This window comes from Podarcis erhardii (assembly GCF_964252035.2).
Source record: "Podarcis erhardii genome assembly, chromosome: 8".
NCBI classification, from domain to species: domain Eukaryota; kingdom Metazoa; phylum Chordata; class Lepidosauria; order Squamata; family Lacertidae; genus Podarcis; species Podarcis erhardii.
Genome location: NC_138499.1, coordinates 24,440,838 through 24,458,066, shown reverse-complemented (window position 1 = coordinate 24,458,066; position 17,229 = coordinate 24,440,838). Strand labels below are relative to the sequence as shown.

Here is a 17,229-nt window from a genome sequence, read left to right as displayed (position 1 = left end):
ATTTCACAATAGGCGTCGATCCTTGCAGAGCATCCTTTCGGGGCTGCTTCAGAACAGCGTTTTTGTCTCGTCTCAGGTATGCCATCCTATTGTCTATTCAGAAATAAGTCGCTCCGAACTCAATGGCTGCAATCCTAACCCCACTTTACCAGAGAGTAAGCACCATTGAATTCGATAGGACTAACTTCTGAGTAGACATTTTGCGCTTGGGATATCAACTCTATGCCCTGCCAGCGTCCAAACGAAGACATGTTTACTCAAGAAGTAATTAAGTGGCACCGAAATCAATAGGCCTTCTCGCTCCGGGAGAAGCAAGCACACGAATGCAAGGTGCACTCATCTCAGTCTGCAACCCCAAATGCACTTTATTGGGAGTAAGATCCAGCGAGCTCTGTGGGGCTTACTTCCGAGTAGGCATTTATTGGAGCGCGCTGTCCGACTCAGCCCTTTTGAATTCCATAGCATTTATTTCGGAGGGGGTCGCGCTGTCCCTTAGTCCTGCGAAATGCTGGTCCCGAGCCCTTCTTTATCAATATCTATGTAGATAAAAGTCTCTATAGAGTGGCTCGATTCTCTCTGGTTTGGATCCTTAGTCTTTCGTGCTGTGGTTTTAAATACACACAACTCCCCGCGCCGCAAGGGGCACAAAATAACCTAAATACAGTGACCGGGGATCCTCAGCCTTAGTATCAGTTAGCAAGGAAGTGCAAGAGTGAGCCGGAGCTCCGCCCAGCCGCTTCTTTCTCGCGTGTTAGGGAAGCATCCTGAGCCTTTTCTGCCCCTTCCGCGAGCCGCAACGCAAACAGATGCCTCCAGGGGGCGCTGGAGCTCTTCGTTTCCCTGCTGCTGCTGCTGCTGCTTCCGAAGCGGACCTGGACAGCCGCTAACCTCCCCGCTTCCCTGCCTTGGCCCCCCAGCCGAGCGCCCCGCAGGCATTTCGTGTCCCCCAGCCCACCCTGCGGGCTCCGTCCCCGGTGCTCAGGGGTCGTCCTGCTCCCCTCGCCGGCTTCCTCTGGTCCTGCCTGGACCCCTGCAGAGGAGGGCAGGGGCGAGAGGAAGGGGGGCGCGCGCGCCGGCGCTGCGCAAAGCAGGCAAGTAAGTGGCCGCGTTGCGCGCGCCCGCCGCACCAGGCAGCTTGACAAGCCGGGGAAACGACGCGCCGGGAAACTGCCCAGGCGCCGGGTGATTCCGTCTGATACTTTTATTTTATTTTATTTTATTTTATTTTATTTTATTTTATTTTATTTTATTTTATTTTATTTTATTTTATTTTATTTTATTTTATTGAGTCGGAGGCTGATGTCTATTTAAACCTATTTATTTATTTTATTTTATCTATTTGGGCCTAACCGCCTTGGGCAGCTGACTACTAGCTGCCTGCCTCTACATCCGTCCTCCTCTCCCTACCTGGTGTCCCACCCACCCGGCTCAGCCAGCCTGCCTAGTGGTCAGGGATAATCGTCGTCGGTGGAGCCCAGCAGAAAAGGTCTTGGAGGGTCACGCAGGTTTCCCCAGGGCTGGTCTTGCGAACGGTGAGCCTTCCAAGGCCTAGAGCGCGTCGCTCCGACCCAGTGTCTCCTAGCTTTTAAGAAAAGCGTAGCGGCGAGAGAGCTTCCGAGCATGGGCAGAGCGCCTTCCGCTCGTCGGGGTGCGAATCCCACACCGCACTCGCCATCTAGGAGATCAGGGCAGAAAGTGGAGCGAGGAAAAGGGCCCGCCGCGCGCCTTCTTGATCTTGCAAAACGAAGCGGTGCGCTTTTCGGTTTGAAACCTCCCTCCCTCCCCTCTTCCCTGCAGGACTCCGGATCGGGCTTCCTGGGTGGCATCACCAAAGGGGGAAACACCGGCTCTGCGAGAAGGGGGTCCCGCTGCGTTTGCATTGCTGCCCCCAGGCTCGCGGGGGGGGGGGGAGAAGCGGGTTGGGGGCGAGCAAGGGGGGTGCGCGCTGCTTGGATGGGAAAAGTCAGCCCCAGCGAGCGAAAGCGGCGGGTTTAGAGTGGGAATGCCCTTCCCACCTCATTGCCCTTGGAAAGGAACGCAGCTAAGGTCGGATCCGCTCCCGGCGGGTCTCCTCCGGCTCCTGATTCCCTGACAGCGGCCACCGGTGAGGACTTGCAGCCGCTTCCCCGGCGCGCGGACTCGGCTTTCGGGAGCGCCTTCTTGCTTGGAAGTAGAAAGTTCTGCTGCAGCCAAAGCGAGCAGTTGCTTCCTGGTCCTGGGTTCCAATCCTGGGCACAAGAAGTTCCTCGGGTGGCCCGGGGCCTCATTCTCTCTCTCTCCCACCCCCGCCCCAATCCCCTCGGCCTAACCTATCTCACAAACTTGTTGTGAAGATAACACCGAGACACACACCGCTCCCTCTGCCATCACCCGCAGCTCCCTTGCGCACTCAAATGCCCCGCAGAGATTGCGCACCGAGAGAGTGTGGAGTCTTCCTCCCAAGGTGTAGGATGCCGCCGTTCTCGACTGCGCCCAATGGGGCTTCCTCGCAAGTAAGTGTGCGGGCTCAAGCTTCGTCCATTCAGAACCAGCAGGACAGGTCCCAAATCAACTCTACAGTATTTAGGGCCTGGGAGGCCGAAGCAGTCGTGCATTTGTTTGCGTGTTTGTATATTTGCTTGTGTGTGTTTGTTGTCGTTGCTGTTTAGCGGCAGACCGTAGGAAACACACATCAACACCATTTCAAACGTCGAATGGATTCGACCCGACTTTGCACCAGATGCTGGGATTGGCTTTTAGCGTCTGAAAGAGTGAGCGGAAAGTCTCTGTTTGGGAAACCAGAGCGAAGGAAAAGCAAAATTTGCTAGCTCTCACCCAGCTTCTGCCCCGCTGAGGCACCTGTTGTGCCTTGTAAATTAAAACAGTCTAAGCCCAAGGATTGGGGCCCAAAACATTGTGCTCTCATCGTCGCCGTTGCTCTCTACTACTTGCGACTTTGATAGTGGCATAGAGGCAACGGCAGATTATTATTATTATTATTATTATTATTAGCCTCAGCAGCAGGAGCAACCTCGTGAATTGTTTTGCAGATTCCTTCTTTCACTCCAGTGCCAATACTTACCCAGCCACTGTAATCCGTGGGTGATTTTGTTTTCTATTATTGCTGAACCTACATAATATGGAATCTAGAAATAACAGCGGGGAAAGATGGTCAATATATTTCCCCTCTCTTTTCATTTGGGGGGGTGGGGGACCCAACCACCATGGAGCGCCGATGGGAATTTAATTTATTATGGCTAAAGGGAGTCAATATTGCGCGGGGTGCGGGGCAGAGACATTTGCCGGCGACGAGAATTTCGCTCAGATCCTGCTGCTCTCCGGACATGGGTTATATTTTTAAAATGATAAAAGGTTGGGATTGTTCTTCCTAACTTACGTAGCCATGCCAACACATCGCAGCTATGGCCACGTATGCATTTATCGAATAAATATAGCGTAGCCTCGCCCGGTGGCTCGCTCCTGTTTCTCCGCGCCATCCTCCGTTCACCTTTGGAGTCAGCCGTCGAGGGAATAAGTCTCACTCTGCGCCCATGGCGCTGTCGCCAAAGGCCGCTGGCGCGCAGGAGCAGAGCGACCAAGTCCCACCGCTCTCCATGGAACTGAATGAGAAGGCTCCTTAGGACTGCAGCCATCGGGGTCAAGGGGCCAACATGATGGCCCGGCAGTCCCTTTAACCCCGAAGTTGGGGACGATAAAATTGTCTCGCTGTCTGCCCTGATCGTGCATTCACATCCATTATTATTTTTCTTCCCACCCCTTATTTTCCTGCTCATTGCCATTCTCCCCCCGCCGCCACTGCTCCCTCCGCCCTCTGCATCTTCCTTCTCAGTTTCTAATCATCTCCTGTTTTCTTTTATGTGCAGGGAAATTCAGGAATCCTAATTGAACGGATCCTTCAATGCCCACTCAGTTCCTTATCAATAGGAGACTGGAAACAGGGAGATCTGGGTTTTTTTCGTTGCCTCACTCAGCATCTCACATTTTCCAAAGTTTCCATCACTGGCGTGTTTATGGAGAGTATTTGTTTCGCGCTCACCGTTTGAACCAACCGCGCTTTCGCATCTGGCCCATTTGCCCGAGATCTCCCTTTCTCTCTCTCCCCTAGCTCTTAAGCAGCACGATCTTGCTCCAAGTCCCGAGAGGTGGAGGGTGATGCGGGCTGTGTGTGTGTGTCTGTGTGTGTGCCTTTTAACGTCATTTCGCCATGTGGATTGTTTTAGGTTTCAGGGAGCCGGTCCTGCACGGTTCCGTCTGGGGGGGTATAATCAGCCCTTCGCGCTGCGCTCCGTGCCATTAATGAGTAGTTAACAAATATCCGTCTAAAACGCCGCTTGCATGCAGGGAAAAAGGAGCCCGACCGCAACTTAACCACGAACAGTAATGTGTTTCTATTTATCCAGGGGCTCAAGTTAAACAACCTGTGATTGGTCACTTGGGATAAGTAAAAACAACAACAACATAAAAAATCCCTCTTAAACTGAAAAGGAGGAAAAGTGGTAGCAAAAGCCCCCGAGGTCCCTATAATCTGCATGCATATGCTTCCAACAATTAAATGTATATAAATGTATATAAAATATTTTTTTTATGTATATATATTTGGGGGAACTTTCTCATCTAACAGAGCAAAAGCATTTCCGAATTATAGTCACTGGGAAGTTTCCTAGATGCGATATATTTTTATTTATTTCGCCCAGGTAATGTTGGCGGTTCCTTGGGATTCACCTGTTTCGGGTAGAAGAAAATCGTTTGCTCACGAAAGCCAGGTTTTGAGAGAGGATTTCTTCAGCTGGGAGATGATGATGATGATGACGACACTAATACTTTGAAATGGCCATGACAAAGTGGCGCCCTATAATTTTGTTTTAAAAACACAATTCTCTCGGGAACCTTACATTCTAACAAATTAAATAAAGAAGAGGCAAAGGAAGGGGTGGGAGAGAAAAGAGGGGAGGGAAAATATAGGATTAGATAATTCAAAGAAGCCTTCTAAACTATCGCGTTCTCATTGATCTGCTTCACATGAAGCAGGAAAAAACCGTTAATGGTCTGAAGGTATTACTCGGAGTGTATAGAGAACATATAGCCAGCATATTTAGTCCATGAAAACGGTGTGTTGGACACGTTCAACTTCTAGGGCTTAGCCTGAGAGACAGCTACCGAAGTTTCTGCAGTTGGAGTAGCCAGAAGCATTAAGGAAGGAAGATCTTGATTTATGCACTGATCGTGTTTTCTCAAAGGGGAAAAAGTCACCTTAGGTAACGTTGGGGGTGGGGAGGGAAAGTGTGGGGCGGGGGGGGTGTAGGGGGAGAGAAAGGAGCTCTGCCCCTTTAAAGCCAAGTTGCTATCCAAACAGAAGTAAACAGTGGTGGTGGAACAGGGAGGCGGGGCTTCGAGGGGCGGCCCTCGGAACGTTCGCAACCTCTCGAGCGTTCGGAGGGGGGCGTGGCTTCGAACGCTGGGGCGGCGAACGTTCGAATTGCTGGGGCTCGGGGAGGGACTGCGGGCGGGGACAGAGCCCGCGCCGCGGCGAGCGCTGAAATGCGATGGACCCGCGAGGGGGAGGTCCAGACTCGCGCCGAGCTCCGCCAGAGCCGAAGGCAGGACGGGGCTCCCGGGGAAGCTCTATGCCGGCACTTGACTCGCCGCCTCCCAGCCGCCGGAGGAGCCTGAAAGCCCGGGCCGGAGGCCTCCTGGAGCCGCCCCTCTGACTCCGCGGAAGCCGCCCCTCGGAAGATGCCCGGAGCCCCCGGGACTCGACGGCTCCACTGAGCGAGCTCCTCTCCCGAGTGGATCTAATGACGCCGCCAAGGCACTTGCTGGCCTGAGGAGCGCCGGGAGGACGTAGGTCCGGGGACGAGGCGGAGGCCCCGTCGGAAGAAATTGGCAAGAGGGAGGTAGGTAGTAGAGTGACAGCTCCGGAATGGTCGCCCTGCTTGGGAACGGGGCACCTGCGGGTGGGAAGTGAGGGATCTGGGCAGGAAGGGGCTTTAGCGGGGCAGAACAGGGGAAGGACCCGATTCTAATCTCCGCAGGGAACCCCAACCCGGAGAATTGCCCTCGGAACCGTCCAGGAAGGGCTTCTCCAACACCCAGAACCTTCTTGCCCTTAGTAATGTGACTGTTAGGATCCTTTGTGCGTTTTACCTGGGAGTAAGGCTCGCTGAGCGCAGGGAGACTTCCTTCCGAGTAAGCGCGCGTGTAGAGCTCGGGCTGGCCGCAGAGGGCTTTGTCAGCCAGCTCGGTCTCTCGCCGAGAAGGAGCGAGCAACTCCTCGCCTTTACTTTCGGTTTGAATCCCGGCGGCTCAAACCAGAACAGGGGCAGACCTGTCTTTCGGTGCACAGAGCCGGCTGTGTTCTGCGCGCTCCATAAGGCTCCGGGCAAGTGGAAGGGCCTCCAGACCCCCCCCCCCCTTAGAAAGTTCGCACTCCAAAGGCTTCCAGGAAAGCCAGGTGAAGTCGCATTGCTCGTTCAACAAATCTTGGGCGAAAGATTTCCTTTCCTCCTCTTGATTTGTTCGAGATAGGCTTTGGGAACGCCGGAGCGGGACGGAGGTCTTGGTATTGGCGAGGATAAACAAATACAAATCCGTGGGATCTGGCAGAGATCGTTTTCCCCAACTTCAGCCGGCGTTTGCCTACCTGATAGCTGAGACCCTCGGCGGGTTCTTAGCCTTCTCCCACCAAGAGCGGTTATTTATTTCCCTCTGACATCCAAGCAAAAACTCCTTTCAAGTCCTTAGCCGTCGGAAGCCCTTGAAAAAGCAAGGCAGAGCCAGCCAAAGATCACGCCGGGAAGACTCTTGTTTCTGCAGACACTGGCCTTAATTAAATTAAGGATTCGGAGTGGAAAGGGAAGTGACAGTGTGTCTAAATAACATCCGTGTTTGATTCGCACCCTGACTACTAGTGGGCTCTCAAAGGAAAACACTGCACTTTCTGGTCTAATTTATCCCCCATCCCACCCCCACACTTTCTCATTGTCAAGTTTGGCACCTAAACGTATTTACTTTGCACTGCGCTGCTTGCTTTCCGTGGAAGCAAAGTTGTGAATATAGGACTACAGCCTGCAAGATGGCTCAGAGGGCAGTAAAGTCTATATCTAACGCTGTTCGGGGTGCAGTCCTGCGCCTTGTTTTTATTCGATTCCGTGAAATACTGCCTTATGCAGGGTCAAATAATTACATCAGTATGGATACAGCAGGTAGAGAAATTCTGCTATGTCTTATTTTAAAAAGATACCACCTTTGGGTTGTGCTGAAGCAAAAACAAGATCGGTGTGAATATTACACAACTTAAACACGTGGTTTTGAAAGTAAACTTTAGCATTTAAAAAAAAATATTATAGGCTGTAATGGATATCCCATTGAATCAAAGAGCAAACGTGGGCAAATGTTGTAGAGAGGCGATCCCACGTAAATGAGCAGGTTCTCCTAAAACCTGCGCCACTATTTTCCACGTAAATTTATAAAATGTACACCTAAAGATCATACTTGTATGAACACTTACTAGGGAATGAAGTTGCAGTGGTTTAACTAGGATCAAGCCCCATTGAATTCAACAGAACTCATTTCTGAGTAGCAACGGTTAGGATTGTGCAGAAATAAATGGAACCTACTTCCAAAGAAACATTAATCGAATTGTCTTTTTTTTCTTGCAATGGGAGGCTCTGAATATATTTGCTTTTTTAAAATAAAAAACTAAAATTATATTCGAAAAGTGACGTATTTTTTCATCATATGCCTTTAATCAGAAACGAAAATGTCTGTGTTAAACAAAAAACCCTCAACTTTGTTGAGAACAATTAATATAAAATAAACCATAACTGGATTTTTATGTGAGCGGCCTAATCCCCGAATCCTGGCCCTCGGTCTTAAAACAGGTTAACATTAAAAGTAACTCTCGCTTGATTCATTGGGATTGTTTCACTTAATGTGTATTAAGCAGCACAGCAGCAGGAAGTAAACTCTAATTAGATCAGTAGCACTTGTTTCTGATGGATGTGTTTTTAGGATCTGTGAGGGAATCATTTAAACCGACTCACATTTTCAAGCCGCTTGGAAGGAAAATGTCAAAACGAAATTGGAGTCTCTATCCTTAGCACATTTGCTTGGAAACAAGGACCATCGAAATCCGCAGGACTTCTAGAAAATGTGTGCGGTGAAAGTGTTTGGGGGCAAATTGCATCGTGGGCGTGTAAAAGCTGCACATCTGAAATATAAATACCTAGGCATAACACTAGTTCTTTGGTGCTATGCATTACTGCTATTTTAATACAGAACAGAAAGAGTTTTTTAAAATTAAAAAATCACGTGCTTTCTGGGTGCCCCCCCCTTTTAATCTCCGAGAAAACATCTTTTTTTTTTTGTCAAGCGTACATTTCAATTTTTTGTGTAAAGGTCCTGCTGCATGATATTTTATCTAAATCAAGCAGTCCAGCCCAGATGGAGAGGGGATCCCCTCCCCCCTCGTTAGGAAAGGACCCCCTTGAGTAAGTCTGGAAGCCCCTTGACCCTGGCACGATGGGAACTCCAGCAGGAAAAAGTAAACGAACCTCTTTCCTTTTTGCTTCCCATCTCTGCGTGGCGATGTCTTTTATCAGGATAGCCAGCCCTTGTGCGGTCGCGTTGCAGTGTCGAGGGGTGGGGGTGGTGTGGGCGCCATGATTTGTGCATTTATTTATTTATTTATTTGCAAAAGGGAAAGTGATGAGTGGTGGGAAAGTCGTCGGGGGGGAACGGGAGTTAATAGTTTCGGTTGAACGGGCTGAGTGAAACCCTCTGACTGTCACACACCTCTCATTAACTCCCTTCCATGCGCACTCGGATCGCATACCAGAAGTAAGGAAGAGGCTGCGCGTTTCGTTTTGGTTTTTTTGCTACCCCTTTTTAGCGCTGCATTAATTTAGAAATGGTCCTCCCCCCTCCCCAACCAAGCCCCAGAAGCAAAGCTCTGCTCGGCCCGGGCGCGAGTGGGAAACCGGGCCGAAGGCAACCAGGGCACTTCGGCCTCTTTGCCCATCAGATGTTGGTGCAAAAGAGGAAAATAATGCAGGATCAAGTGCGCTTTACGTTGCCACACGTATAAGACCCTGATGGTCTCTCCTCCTTCTCCCCTGTTTGCAAACTGGCGGTGCAGAGGCCTACAGCTGCCATTGGAGAAATCAGTGAAGCCTTTTGCGCCCAGGAGCGCTTCTATCCAAACTGGTTACCCCTGCAGACTCATAACCCAGCCTCACGATCCTCTATTTTTTGAAATACAAAAGCAAAAGACGATGCCTTTAAAGAACGGGGTGGGGGAGAGAGAAATCAGATTATTTCCACTTCCCGCCCCGGGCTTGTTAATGGGTCGCAAGGCGCAATTCGGGGGATAGAGAACCGGTAGCTTTTTTCCGACCAGGCATTTGAAATAAAGCTCGGTTAAGCTCTTATGAGCATCTTCCAACCGGATTATTATTATTATTTTAGAGGAAAGTATCTGGGGATGCCTAGAAAGGAGCATCTGAAGGCTTTATTTCTTTTCTTTCGAAAATTGCCTTGTGAGAGCGAGCGGGACTAACAGATGTGGCCGAGCCCAGCCCGTCCCAGAAGCCCGTTTAAATGCTTAACTCCCAATTGGATTTTAGGGCCGCTTTTATTTTTCTCGAAGTATCACATTTCCCACACTCCTTTCGGGAGGCTGCAGGGACGTTCCAAATGCAATAAGAAAGCGGAGCAAGGAAGAGCCGCCAAGATCCTGGGGCAGGAATGGCCGCGAAACTGCAGCGCTCAGGGAGAGAAGGGCGGGGGGCGAAAGAGTAAGCCTCGCCCGCCTCCTCGAGCGAGCAGGGCAGTGCTTACCAATGCTACTTCTGCGGGGCTAAAACACCCCCCCAAAATAACCTCGACCCCAGATTAAGGTCCGGCTGCCTGCTGGAAGCCTGGGAGCTGAATCCCATGTGGGAGATCCTCGGGGCAGCGTCCTGTGGCGCTTGCCTGTCGCAGAAAACCATCCCCGAGCGAGGTGGCTCTTCCTAAGGACTCCCAATGGAGGGGGCGGGTGTTTCCCCTTGCAGAAAAGCGCCCAGCTACTACTCGCCTTTCCCTGAAGGCTGTCTGGGAGAGACCCCGGGGGTGTCCCTCTTGGGTGGCGCCTTGGCCAGCTGAAAGGGATCTGCGAGAGAGGAGGAGGGAGGGGGGTATTCCGAGCCTGGAGCGCTTGGCGTCGAGGGGCGACGGGGGAAGTGTTGCTTTTCTCTCTTTCAATTATCTTGATTAATGAGTTGTCGCTGAGGGAAGAAAAATAAGCGCAGCAGCACCGGGGAGGGCCAAGGCGGGCAGCCCCGCTGCGGAGAGCCACCAGCCCTCCTCTCCAAATGCCCCCGCCTTTCCTCGCCTCCCGCGTCGGACCTTTGCTTCCCCGCCCATGGAGACCCCTCTGCTCCCCTCCCCCTGACTTAACCCCGCCAGGTCAACCTCAGCCGACGACTTCCAAGGCCCGGGAAAAGGCGCTGTATCAGTTCAGGGCCTCGCCATTGAAACCTCGTGGACACTTCCGACGGAGCCGGTGGAACTGACTTCCAATGGCGAGGAGGATCCCAGGCGCTGACCCTCCCCCCCCCCACTCCTATATAATCTGTAGATGCGACGAAAGACACAGCCCCCAACGCGAGAAGCGCGTTGTAATTGTTCAGCACCGGCCGGCCCTGATCGCTTGGCGTTTTCTATCCCCTTTGCCCTCCTGAGATGATGGGTGTCTCGGGCAAGCGCGCCAATTCGAGGCCCAGGCTGCGATCCTGGGTCCACCTGCTTAAAAGCAAGCAGTCACGGAAGTCTCGGAAGTCACGTCCATTAATTTGAACCGGATTTCTCTTCCATGAAAGCATGGGCCAGGTCATCGGCCTTACCCGTAGGTGGAGTTGCTTACTTGGGAGCAAGCCCCCTTGTAGTCAGTGAGACCCCGATTTATTACATAATAGGATGCTTTGGTGGGAAATGCATTGGATCGGGCTGCGCGCGTTTGGAAGTGTTTCAAGATGGGGCATCGGCGTCTTCATTCAGTCTTACACCCCAGGCCAGCTTCCCAAAGGATTGCTGGTAGTAGGTAGCTGTGATCCATAATACAGCCAAATTCAAAGCAGCTGCCGTCGTACCAGTTGGACCTCGTGTGCCCTTTGCATGGTGGGAGGAAGTTAAATCGACCCAACTGAGCCTAACTCTCGTGTAATGTGTTTGGGATCGGGGCCCCCTCCGTTTTCACTGGTTAAATGAGTCGGGAGCCATGTTAGATGCACTGTGCTCGCAGTTATTTCCCTGTGCAGAGGGGGAATCAGCGAGTATTTATCACTTTCCCCTCTCCGCCCCTCCCCCGCAAGCCCCTGACATGACTTATCGCTTCTTCAGACATCATGAGCTCTTAAAGAGCCTCCTGCTCCCCACCTAGGCGCATAAAAAGTCCATTCGAACAAGCAGGATCGCAGCCAAACGCCTTAAAAAAATCTATTTGTGAAGCTCGCTCATGTTGGACGGGAGTCAGTAGCTCGCTTGTAAGGGCGCGCGAACTTCCCTGCTTACACCACCACTGTGTGCGCTATGGCAAGGACGCAGAAACCGCACACCAAAGCAGCCCCCGCTTCCCAACGGCTCTTGTCCTGAGCCTCCAGCCTTGCAGGACACCCGCTTCGAGGGTTAAGTGGCCGGCACATCGCGCTCCTCCTGGGTCGTTTCAAAAATATGGACTTTGTTGTTAGTTCTGCCATCAGTACAACTCGCATTCAGAGAAATGGTGGACCTGGGATCCCCCCGCCACCGCCGCTTTCCAAGATTCTAGTCCTCGTGACCTTGCACGCAGACGCAGCCCTTGCCAGGAAACTCGGCTTTGATTTCTTGATCCATCTACGATACTGGAAAGAAAGAGTCACTCTGCCTAAACCAATTGCGGAGTGTGTGTGTGACAGGGGTCCGCGCGCTTGGCCGGCTTAATTGCTATTTGATATTTTCAGGTGATATTTTATTTGCGTTGGCCTCTTCCAGGTAATGCCGTTCCCTCCCAAAGTTGCTTGCATTTCTGAACATTATATTAGATTCCGCCGGTTTGGGGGCCCGCTTCACCAGCGAGATCTGAATTATTCGCCGCTCTAACGACAGCCCTCTCATTCGGGTCCCCTAATTATTTATCCTGGTTGCGCATTATTGTTGTGAATGTTGTTTAATTCTACTGTCCTTCGTCTTAAGGGGCCTGCAACTGTACTAAAACCAGGCCCCTCTTGTCAAATCCACGTGTAGACGCTGCCCTTGCAATAACCTGCTGCTTGTTTTGTTTCTGTTCCCCTCCCTCTGTCCCTGCTCAGGACCTGCGCCCGTGCGTGCGCCCCCAGGAGCCGCGGGTCGCCTCCGGCCCTCCGCGGCCAGGCCCGGCCGCTGGGACGATGGGGAGCAAAGCGCTGCCGGCGCCGATCCCGCTGCACCCGTCTCTGCAGCTGACCAACTACTCCTTCCTCCAGGCCGTCAACACCTTCCCGGCCGCCGTGGACCACCTGCAAGGCCTGTACGGCCTGAGCGCCGTGCACACCATGCACATGAACCACTGGACGCTGGGCTGCTACGCCGCGGCCGCCGCCACGGCCGGAGGCGGCGGCCCGGCCGAGATCAGCCGCTGCTCGGCGCTGAGCGAGATGGCGGCGGCGCAGGGCCTGGTGGAGCGCTTCCCCTTCCCGGCGCTGCCCTTCGCCACGCACCTCTTCCACCCCAAGCAGGCGGCCGCCATCGCGCACGTCCTGCCGGCGCTGCGCAAGGAGCGCCCGCGCTTTGACTTCGCCAACCTGGCGGCGGCGGCCACGCAGGAGGACCCGCCCAAGGCGCACCAGGCCGCGGCGGCGGCGGCGCACGGCGAGCTGGCCAAGCTGAGCGGCCCCCTGTCGGCGGCGCTGGGCAAGCTCTCCCCGGACCGGAAGCCGGCGCGCGGCAGGCTGCCTTCCAAGACCAAGAAGGAGTTCATCTGCAAGTTCTGCGGCCGCCACTTCACCAAGTCCTACAACCTGCTCATCCACGAGAGGACCCATACGGACGAGCGGCCCTACACGTGCGACATCTGCCACAAGGCCTTCCGGAGGCAGGACCACCTCCGCGACCACAGGTCAGCTCCGCTGGAGATGCAAAAGGGGGGGACTGTTTGGCTACTGCCCTCGCTCCAGCATCTTTGGAGAAAAGGGTGCCCATGGGGTTATTCCATGCAGGATCCAGCCACTGCCCGACCCTCCATTTCCCTTGGAAATTAAGCCTTATGATGTATGGCCTAGTGGTGGTTCTGAGGTTGAGCCACATAGCTATCAACTTTTCCCTTTCCTTGCGAGGAATCCTATAAGGGAATTTCCCTTTAAAAAAGGGAAACGTTGACAGCTATGGGTTGAGATGCCAACCAGCAAGTCCTGGGCTCCAGTTTCCCCCTAAACCCACTTAGAGAGGCCTAGAGGAGAAAGGACTGTGTTTCTCAGCCTCTTGTCTGCAGTAGGGAGGTGGTTGGTGTTATTAGTATGCTGCCCTAACTAACAGGGCAGTTCTCAGTATGTAGGAGGGGCGCCAGTAGGATTTATTTCCTAGGGAACAAGGTTGGGACTGGGAGTGTTGGGTTGATTTGCATAGAAGCAAGTGACGTTGATCAGAAGCAATTTTCTTCCACTTCAGTGGGCCCAACGGAGGGTGAGGGGTGCCTTCAAGGTGGTTGGCTTTCATGACACTTCTTTCCAGGGCTCTGCATCTGATCTGTACCTCCCGATGGGCTTTCCAATCTTTTCCCTTTTGCTTTCTTTTCTAGTCTGTAGGATTTGATAAAGCTTGGTGATCTCAGCAAAAAGGCAACAACAAACCATTTTACCTCTGTAGGAATAGCATTTGATAGAAGTCCAGTAAGGAAGCTGCAGAAAAAATTCAGTAGATTTATAGCCTAGCAAATGTGGATGAAAACTCGAAGGGGAGGGGCAGAGAGAAGGCAGTATGTTCCTTGAAATGAATATTTCCTAACCCTAATGGGATGTTTGTTCTTTTCTGTCCCATACATGCCAGAGAAACAACATTTACAATGTGTTTGTAGCAATGTACAAATGGCCCTTTTCCTCTGTTGCTTGCTCTGAGAAGCTCAAGGGCTTTCTGCCTTTTCTCATCCCATCAAACGATAATGAACTGTGGGCCAGATCCTGTGGGGCTCTATAAACTTAGTAAGGCAAAATTCCAGCTGACCTCAGCTGGAACAAGTGGGACCACAGCCTTTACATGTTCACATGAAAGCAAGTCCCAGTGCACACATGTGAAAGATTGCATACTTCCATAGGACTTTTGTGCATTGCTACTCAGAAGTAAGTTCCACTGTTCTCAGTAGAACATACACTGTAGTAAGAGTGTTTAGGATTGTCTCCTTAATTTGTTAGCAGAAAAGGGCAATGAAGCCCTTTAGATAAACTACTGTCAAGTGGCTGTGGAAAAAAACCTATGAAAATAAAATTGGAAAAGTAGATTTCAGTGTTGAGTTAGGCTTAGCCTGCAACCTGGAAGCAAGCTTCATTGACCTCAGTGAGACTTACTTCTGAGTCAACATTTATAGCATTGTCCCATTAGTATAATTTCCCCCCAGATACTTGAGCTACATAGAGACTACTGTTAACTGTTATGGCTCTTTCTGTGTCTACACATACTGATTCCAAATGCCTGTATTGGCTTTTAGGTATATCCATTCCAAAGAAAAACCGTTCAAATGTCAGGAATGTGGGAAAGGATTTTGCCAGTCCAGGACTCTAGCAGTTCATAAAACTTTACACATGCAGGTAAGGTTAGATCCATATTGCTTTAGACCATTTATTTTTATCTTAATTCTGTTTCAACTCTTTATACATAGCAATATTCATTATGAATAAGTAAAGACATGTAACTGTACCAGAGGAGTGGTGTTGATGGTTATTTAAATTAGATAATTTATCCACTACTGACCTCCACTTCGCTTCATTGTGCAAAAAAGATGACACAGTCTGAACTTTTATTTCAGTTGTTCAGAGTCATTTAATTCATTTTTGGGGGGTGTAAATTGTCTTGACTCATTTTTTATGGTAAAGAAAATAAGCACACTGGGATCTTAGAAGGACTAAAGAAGTCTGCAGAAGTTGTTTATGGTTGTGTTCCAATGCACAATTACTTGAGAGTAAGTCACATTGAATTTAACAGGATTTTATTCTGAGTAAACGTGTGTTGGCTTGAACATCAGTTCATTTAAGACTTGCATATTCCATAGCTGGAAAAGATTCTTTGGGAAGTCTGACACTTCTGAAGCAGATGAAATGTATGCTCTGTTTTTAACAGCTCAGATTAAAAAAAGACTTGCTTTGTGGAAAGCTTTTCACTGATAGAGATGATGCAAGTATCCCTGGGAAGCTGGGTGGATTAGCAAGAAGCATTTTTCAGTAGATCCTAGAGATGGGGAAATGTGATGAAGTGAGGATTGTCCTTGACAGGCAAGAAGATATATCCGTGCTGTTAAGGCTGTAATCTTAAGCACACTTACCGGGGAGTTAGTTCCAGTGAGCTCAGCTGGACTGACTTCCGACTAAATGTCTATAAGGATCAGGCTGCAAAGAAGTGTGATCTTCTACCTACAGCAGATACATGAGCTACCCCTGCCACCACCCCCAATGCATTTACTGGGAAGTAAACTGTTAATAAGTTCAGTAGAACCTGTCTTCAAGTAGGACTGAACTCCTAAGCATACTTGTTTCCTCCCTCTTTGTTTATTTTTATCTTGTGCAGTAGGTTAGCTAGAGATATAGGGGATTGGCAGAAGTTCACCTGGTGAGCTTTCTGGCCGAAGAAGAATATGAATCCACATCCCCCTGGTCCAATCCAAGCTTATATGTACTATCCCTGACAAGCTCTCTATTTTATTTTTAGGGACTTACTTCCAGTTAAATGTGCTTATGACTGGGCAGCAAGCATGCTAGGATCCTCACCTTACTTTCAGGACTCTAATCATCTTCAAGCTTATGGATATTTACTTTGGAGTAAATCCCCCTGAATGCCATAGGATTTACCTCTAAGTAAACACACATAGGATCAGGCTACAAATGCACATACAGCCTAATCCTGTTTGGGGTTTATTTGTTGTTGTTGTTTTAAAAAACTAAGAAGTAAACATTGTTTTCCATGGTGTTTACTGCCCATTTAAATGTGCCTAGAATTGCAGCCTTATGTGGAAACCGCTTCCATGGCATTTAGGCCTGAGAAGGGGCACTTAAAATTTGTGAAGATTTATTTCCCGCTATGGCACTGGTGTTTTGAAGGGTAACAAAACTGGGGAGGGTGTGTGCATATAACAAGAGAAGTTTTGAGAAACTCAGTAAACCAGGTAGTTTGTAAAGGGTTTAATCCTTTGCTTGCTTCAAATCTGAACAGGAATCTCCACACAAATGCCCCACATGTGGAAGAACCTTTAATCAAAGAAGTAACCTGAAAACTCACCTTCTCACCCATACAGACATCAAGCCCTACAACTGTGAGCAGTGCGGCAAAGTGTTCAGGCGAAACTGTGATCTGCGGAGGCACAGTCTAACTCACACCCCGCGGCAGGACTTCTAGAACCCTCCACAGGGAGCTAACTCTGGCTCAAAGGACTTGAACTGTAGAGAAATCTTTAAGCCCATGCACATGTGGACAGATGTATGCAGGGCCCCATCCTCTCTCCCTTGGCTTCTGCCAAAAGCAGCTGGGGTGGGCAGCACAGGGGAAGTGACAGCAGCCCCAAGCTGCTTTCCTCGGCCCAAGAGCACCTCTTGTAGATAATAACATCGCAGCTCATTTTAGAGCTCTGTACAGAAACTGTGGCGTCATGTGTGTTTGTGTACTTCCTTTTTTTTTTTTTTTGTCTTACCAAATGCACATTGGTAACAAGGACAACAAGAGTGAAAAAATATTTTTAAAAAGTGTATTGCAAAGTAAACCAGTTTTCCCCCCAACTCTCTCACGTTTGATAATTAATGATTCCACGGACAGTGTGGTTATTCAGTCCTTCTTTCCGTGTCGGTTAAAAAGCAGGAGAGTACGGTAACTGAAAGGTAAATGGTGTTTCTACTGAAGCTGGGTTGCTTGGTTTCTTTTTTTTGTAAGAACGGTTTTGATTTCTAAATATCGTCTGTACGTTTGTAAAAGGGATTTACATTTTCAAGTGTTTTAATGGTGCAATCCTTTGCATGTTTATTCAGAAGTGAACTATTGTTA

The 17,229-nt window shown here is 50.3% G+C and overlaps 1 protein-coding gene across 2 annotated transcripts; it reads left to right on the top strand.

Annotated features, from left to right (window-relative positions):
* The first annotated feature begins 5,484 nt into the window (after positions 1–5,484).
* On the top strand, positions 5,485–16,967 carry OSR2 (odd-skipped related transciption factor 2). 2 transcript variants are annotated; one of them, XM_081874632.1, is made up of 4 exons: positions 5,485–5,894; positions 12,327–13,111; positions 14,693–14,792; positions 16,490–16,967. In XM_081874632.1, the coding sequence occupies exons 2-4, from the start codon at positions 12,405–12,407 to the stop codon at positions 16,562–16,564; spliced, it is 882 nt and encodes a 293-aa protein (XP_081730758.1). In that variant the 5' UTR covers positions 5,485–5,894; positions 12,327–12,404; the 3' UTR covers positions 16,565–16,967. The 2 variants fall into 2 exon arrangements, with proteins under 2 accessions (XP_081730758.1, XP_081730757.1); XM_081874631.1 differs by having other exon boundaries at positions 5,487–5,894; positions 16,408–16,967.
* The last annotated feature ends 262 nt before the right edge of the window (positions 16,968–17,229 follow it).